The sequence below is a fragment of the Mus caroli genome, chromosome 10 (assembly GCF_900094665.2).
Source record: "Mus caroli chromosome 10, CAROLI_EIJ_v1.1, whole genome shotgun sequence".
In the NCBI taxonomy this organism is placed as follows: Eukaryota; Metazoa; Chordata; class Mammalia; order Rodentia; family Muridae; genus Mus; species Mus caroli.
The window spans coordinates 82,577,560-82,584,678 of record NC_034579.1 but is presented as its reverse complement, the minus strand read 5'-3'; the positions used below and the strand labels follow the sequence as shown (position 1 = coordinate 82,584,678).

At 44.6% G+C, this 7,119-nt stretch overlaps 1 protein-coding gene across 1 annotated transcript in view; it reads left to right on the top strand.

Annotated features, from left to right (window-relative positions):
- The window catches only part of Utp20 (UTP20 small subunit processome component), an 81,229-nt gene that overhangs the window by 66,905 nt on the left and 7,205 nt on the right, over positions 1-7,119 (top strand). The window contains exons 49-55 of the mRNA XM_021175362.2: positions 2,080-2,250; positions 2,499-2,630; positions 3,365-3,475; positions 5,268-5,347; positions 5,715-5,784; positions 5,876-6,058; positions 6,771-6,902. Of these exons, the coding sequence (XP_021031021.1) occupies positions 2,080-2,250; positions 2,499-2,630; positions 3,365-3,475; positions 5,268-5,347; positions 5,715-5,784; positions 5,876-6,058; positions 6,771-6,902 (879 nt within the window). The remainder of the gene's footprint in view (positions 1-2,079; positions 2,251-2,498; positions 2,631-3,364; positions 3,476-5,267; positions 5,348-5,714; positions 5,785-5,875; positions 6,059-6,770; positions 6,903-7,119) is intronic.

Sequence of the window (7,119 nt, the reverse complement as noted above, 5' to 3'; positions counted from 1 at the left end):
CACTTTGTAGACCAGGCTGGCCTTGAACTCAGAAATCCACCTGCCTCTGCCTCCCGAGTGCTGGGATTAAAGGCGTGCGCCACCACGCCCAGCTCACGTTATTTTTCTTTATGCGTATGTGTGTCTACATAATGTACCTGGATGCCCAAGGAATCCAGAAGAGAGCAGTGGATCCCTGAAGTGCTGGAGTTACAGGCAGTTGTGAGCTGTCTGATGTGGGTGCTGGGAACCAAACTTAGAGCCTCTGAAAGAGCAGCAAACTGCCTCTCGAGCCCCAGTTTTGTTTTGTTTTGTTTTGTTTTGTTTTGAATTAACGGAGGACTGTATCACAATAGACAAGCACTGTACCACTGGATTATAGTCCCAGCCCAAGGCAGATGTTAATGGGGAAGCTAGGGCAGGCAGGGAGCCATGGTCTGTGTGATGAACCTCTCAGACTCCAGAGCTGCCATCTCCTCCTTGGCAGAGCACCTCCTTCACAGATGAAGAAGCTGGGAGGTTAGCTACATCTCCAGGGCCACACAGGCTATCACTTAGCTCAGACATAAGCCCAGGTCTTTCAGATGACCAGGCTCTTTATATCTCTTCATAATCCTGCCCTGTGTGGATGCCATTCTACCAGAGATGTGGATCAGGTGCTGTCGGACTGTCTGACCCTGGGAACTCGAGGACTCTGATTACCGGGTACCAGCACACGCTCCCTAACCTTGTACAGAGTGTGTATCTGTAGGAAATGTTACCTGTGCTTAGGCCTAATTTTGAGCCTCTTGTCTCTTCTTAACACAGAAGTTATAAATATATTTATGTTTGGACTTTTGAAACAGACTGTTAACTATATAGCCAAAGTTAGCCTCAAACTCAGCATCTCCCTGCCTTAGCCTCCCACATGCTGGGATTACAGGCATGAGCCACCACCCAGTGGCTTACTAGGAATATAGATCAGGAGTAAAACATCTACCTAGCATGTGAATGGCCCTAGATTTGATCCTAGGACTTCACAAAAGGTGGTGGCAGTGGTAGCAGTGCTAATGATACCTAGCAGGGTGTGTGTATACAGACACACACACTTATATAGGGAACATGCTGTAGAAATTATTTAATCCTGACCTGGGGTTTCTACCCTGCCTTTGACCGTTTAGTTCCCGGATAAAAGACATACATAGCCTTTTTAATTACAATAAGCCTTAAACAGTACAAGAATTGGGTGAATACCTACCCTCCATGTTATTAGAATCTATTTTCCTACTGATAACCCTGAGTTATTACTCACTATTTACTATGTTTGAGCTGGGCTGCTCTTAACTCCAATTGGCCAGCCCTCAGGGCCATGTTCTTTTGGCTCGCCTTACCTGTGGCAACTTCTTCATCCTCTTGTATCATTTTCTTCTCCTGGTCCTCTTCTGATCCCAAGCCCACAAAACCTGAACCCCACCTATGTCTCTTCTACCCAGCTATTGGCTGTTGGCATCTTTATTTACCAATCAAAATAACTTGGAGCAGGGTCACTTAGGGTCTGTGTGCAGACTCTCATCTCAGGGACAAGTAGTCTTGGTGACCCAATATTAGCATTAGAATATAAGCAGTGTGAGGCCAACCCATTATATGAACACAAACACTAAAGATGGGCTACATCAAGATGCCAGTCTAAAAATTAGAAAAGCTATTTTAAATTAATTTTTAAGAAAAAAAGTCCTAAAACTGTCCAGTCTAACCTAATCCCTAAGAACATGGTAAATGAGCACTTTTTGTTTTGCCTTGTGATCATCCTTCATTTGCTGTGACTGGGAGTCTTCTACAGCAAGAAGTGAGTGTCTTGGGCCTGGACAGGTGGCTCAGCAGTTAAGAACAGTGCTCTTGCAGAGGACCTGGGTTCTGTTCCCAGCACTCACATGGCTCACAACCAGCTGTGACTCCAGCTCCAGAGGGACCCATGCCCTCTTCACTTAGACACACAAAATAATGTAAAAACATTTTTTCAAAGAAACAAGAAACTTACACTTTGTGGCCATCTCTCCCATAGTAGGCTTAACTCAGCTCCTTGCCTGTGTCCTAAGTCATAATTTTGCATTATTTTCTCAGGTGATCACGGGTGCTTTGCAGTGCCTGATCTGGGTCTTGCGGTTCCCTCTGCCTTCCATAGCAAGCAAAGCAGAGCAGCTGACGAAACACCTTTTCCTCTTGCTGAAGAACTATGCAAGAGTGGGGGCTGCCCGGGGCCAGAACTTCCACCTGGTCGTGAATTGTTTCAAGGTGAGAAGAAACAGGTGTTCAGTTAGGGAGAACCAGGACTGGCCATCATCAGTTAGGGAGAGCCAAGACCAGCCATCATCAGTTAGATACTGCTAAGACCGGCCATCATCAGTTAGATATCAGATAGGGAGAGTCAAGACCGGCCATCAGTCGGGGCAAGCCAGGACTGGCATCCGCATCACATCTTCTCATTTCTCTAGACCCTTGCCTTTAGTGCCTGCTGCTAACTCCACTGTTGTGACTTACAGTGTGTGACCATCGTTGTAAAGAAAGTCAAGTCTCACCAGATAACTGAGAAACAACTTCAGGTTCTTTTGGCTTATGCTGAGGAAGATATTTATGATACTTCAAGACAAGCCACTGCGTTTGGTCTTCTGAAGGTATGTCGCCAAATGTTGGTTTTGGACATTTATGCACTCACATCAGATCCTTAAAATAATATGGAGCATACTACTCAATTGATGAAGGTTATTATGATTTTGGTAGTCAGTTATAAGCTAATATAGTATTTTTAAAGAATTATTTATTTATATGTATAGATATTTTGTCTGCATGTATGTCTGTACAATAGAAAGGGCATTGGATCTCATGGGATCATAGTTACTGATAATCATGAGCCACCATGTGGGTACTAGAAAGTGAACTCAAGACCTCAGAAGAGCAGCCAGTGCTCTTAACCGTGGGACCATTTCTCTAGCCCATAACACAGTATTTAAACATCTATAGTTACCTTCCCAGAGGGGTTGGGATTGGTCTCAATAGTAAACGCTAGGTTGTGAAAGGCCCTGGGTTCAGTCTCTACTGTTGTGTGCATGTATACATATACATACATACATACATACATACATACATACATACATACATACGTATCCCAAGCCCAGGAAGCTATGTACAAATTCAGTGCTCTAGATTATCATGTTGTAGGGTCCTTTGTTGTTCTTAATTTGATGAACTACTACATAATATAATGTTTTCCATTTTAATCTTTTTTAAAGTAATTGCTTTTTCTTTTGGTTATTTTCATTGTGTTTGAAACCCGCCTGTGACCACTTTAACATCGTGCCTGCTTATTTCCATCTTTGCATAAAATTTGTCTTTCCCTTTTATATTTTAGGCTATTTTATCAAGAAAATTATTGGTCCCAGAAATTGATGATATCATGCGGAAAGTATCCAAGTTGGCGATTTCTGCACAAAATGAACCTGCCAGGGTTCAGTGCAGACAGGTGTGTAGACAGAACTTATTCTGTAGTAACTGTTGGTCCACTCCCTACCAGCTTTGGCTTTTATAGTTAGAGAGGTACCCCTCTAACTGGACCCTGAAGATTGACTTGTAAGATTGACTTGACTGCTGCTGTGTCTGACACTCGGGCTACTAGACGAGGCATGACGGAAAGCCACTGAGGCGTGACGGAAGAGAGGGCTTAACCCTCCAGATGAAGTAGCAGATGCCTTCAGAAAGTAGCCTTCATGGTGAACAAGAGCTGAGTGTACTTCAGAGCACAGATGGCTAGGCAGGACCTTGTGGTCTGGTCAGCTTTGAGGCTGGTGAAAGAGCTCTGTGGGTAATGGTGCAGGCTGCCTATCCTAATGACTTCGGTCCGATCCTTGGAACTGAAAAGGTAGAAAGAGAAAACCACTCCACAGATTTTCCTCTGACCTACACACATACACACACACACACACACACGATAAATAAATGAGTGAATAAATGAATAAATGAATAAATAAACTTTTTGGTGTGGGGATAGTAAGCAGTCACTGTAATCCTTCGGCAGAGGAGTGATGTGATGACATTTGCTTATACACCTGTCCATATCTACTCTTAGGAGCACCACATACTGTAGCTAAGGGTGATGTCAGAGTTGCAGTTTTGTTCAGGGTTTAGGCTGCTGGAACGCACTAGCATATGCCCAGGACTTTCCATACAAGATCTCTGATCTTCATGTTGCCTTATGATCTGCTCTCGTTTGCTGAGATAGGGAAGGAGTCAGTTCCTCTTCACCAAGAAATAGGATCTTATGCTTTATACATAGTGATTCCAAAGGGGGCTCTACACAGCGAGTTATGTATTCAACTCAGCCCTTACAGTCTACACAGTTCATCCCTGATTTAGCATCAGGACAAAAGCAGGCTCTGGAAGTTTAAGGATAGATATGCCTTCATTTTCACCCTGTATTTAACTAAGGCAGGTTAAAAATGAAGCCTAGTGCCGGGCAATGGTGGTACACACCTTTAATCACAGCATTTAGGAGGCAGAGGCAGGTGGATTTCTGAGTTCGAGGCCAGCCTTGTCTACAGAATGAGTTCCAGGACAGCCAGGGTTACACAGAGAAACCCTGTCTCAAAAAGACAAAAACCAAAAAAATGAAGCCTGGCAGGCTAGGTGGCTCAGCAAGTAAACACACTTGCTGCCAACCCTGATGATCTGAGTTTAATCCCTGAACCCACATGATGGAAGAAAGAACTTCTGCAAGTTGTCCTCCTGCCTCCATGCATGTGCAAACCACACATACACACAAAATAACGTTATACATACATACATACACACACACATAAAGTTTGAACCAGAAAGTTACTTAAATCTCTCTGTGCCACCACTTTGTTTCTATCCCCTACTGTGTACGGAAATGAAAAGAACTCAGGAAGGGTTCACAGTAGTAAGTGCAGCAGTGTCAACAGAAACTTTGGGTGTACAGGCTTAGGATTGGAGCTTTGACCATGTGATCATAGGCAGGACCTGCCATGAAGGACCAGACCTCAGTGAGTGACATGGAGACAGGAAGGGGCACAGATCTAGGCTTAATCCAGAGTTGGATGGAAAGGCTGACTTTGTCGGTTTGTCCCTCCTGTGAGTCCTAGACAGCATCTTAGCAGATGGGAATCCTGGAGACAGAGTTCAGTGGTAGACTGTTGACCTAGCAAGCCCAGTGCCCTGTGTCAGCCTCCTGCCTCAAAAGGAAACAAGGGGAAGGGAGGGGAGGGTTCCTTGTAACCAGCTGTGTGCTTTGTTCTTAGGTTTTCCTGAAATACATTCTTGACTATCCCCTTGGTGAGAAATTGAGACCGAACTTGGAATTCATGCTTGCTCAGCTGAAGTAAGCACAGCCATGAACTTATATGGAAGCAGAGGGTGGTTTCTTCTTGGCTTTTAGTGTGGTGACGATCTTGAAGGGACAGCCTGGGCGTGGTGGCAGTTTCTCTGTGGCTGCTGCTCTGTTGCTCTTGGCTTCCCTGGTGTTTCTGTGAGATGCTTTTCACTCAGTCTGCTCAGTCTACTTAGGAGAATGTTGGAAACCCAACAGCTTCCATCTAAGCCTGCATGGCCCCTTGATGGGCGATGCAGTCACGAACATGAAAGAAAGGGAGGAGTGCCCAGTTGTTTAAGAAAGAAGGTGACAAATGGATACATCTTAATTTAAAATAATCACGATATACTAAGTCTACCTAACATTCTTGCCCTAGTTATGAACATGAGACGGGAAGAGAATCTACTTTGGAAATGATCGCCTATCTGTTTGAGACCTTCCCTCAGGTACAGTTTGCCCATGGGCCCTGGGAGCCTGGCTCTGTGTTGTCAGGCACCCAAGGCACTTCCATTCTCACCGGTGCCTGCTTTCCCACAGGGACTCCTCCATGAGCACTGCGGGATGTTCTTCATCCCTCTTTGCCTGATGATGGTCAACGATGACTCTGCCATGTGCAAGAGGATGGCATCCATGGCCATCAAGTCCTTACTCAGCAAGGTCGACCGTGAGAAGAAAGACTGGCTCTTCGGGCTAGTCACCTCCTGGTTCGAAGCAAAAAAGGTTAGTGTTGTTTTTGATCGTGGCCCAGTGACACGATTTTAGCTTTGGTGCACAATTTACATCAGAATGCATGCTAGATGCACTGTTGAAACACCCTGTCCCAGAAGGCCTTGGTGGTGTGTGATCATGTGGACAGTATGCTCTTAAGCTGGCGTGAAGTACGGAAGCTGTAGAAGGTAACTGTTTGCAGATGTTACAGTGCTAATGGAGCACGCCAGCCTGTGAGTGCCTGACACTTCTGCTGCCAGCTTTGTTCTTCAGTTTCTGGAGTGAAGCGTTCATTATTCTCCCCCACTTAATACTGTCACTGTCATTGCTGGCCCATCTTCTACTGAGTTCATCTAGGATTTCATTTATTTTCTTCTCTCTTTTTGAAGCGTATAGTTTCATCCATTCTTGGTTCGGTTGATCGTCCACCCCCCAAACCCCCATCTGACTTGAACCTTTCCATCCCTAGCCCCCTTTCCTTTCACATGGCATCCTCCCTATCCCTCTCCTTTAACCTCTTCTTTCCCTTCTCGTTGGTCATTTTCTGGTTTCCTGCTATCCATACACCCACTCCCAGGTAAATACACATATTGAAAGCTAGGATCCACATAGGAGGGCTAGCACGTGACATTTATCTGTATTGTCTCTGGTGTTGACAATATCTACCTTTCTGTCATCCTGAATACTGTTGTGTTTTTTTGTTTTTTGTTTTTGTTTTTGGTAGCGATTAAACAGGCAACTAGCTGCCCTGACCTGTGGTTTATTTGTGGAAAGTGAAGGAGTTGATTTTGAGAGAAGGCTTGGAACTCTTCTTCCTGTGATTGAAAAGGAAATTGATCCTGAAAATTTTAAAGATGTAAGTAATTTGCTAGATAATAAAACTTGGGAAATGTGGGGTTGGCAAGATGGCTCAGTGGTTAAGAGCACCGCCTGCTCTTCTGAAGGTCCTGAGTTCAAATCCCAGCAACCACATGGTGGCTCACAACCATCCGTAACGAAATCTGATGCCCTCTTCTGGAGTATCTGAGGACAGCTACAGTGTTCTTACATATAATAAATAAATAAATCTTAAA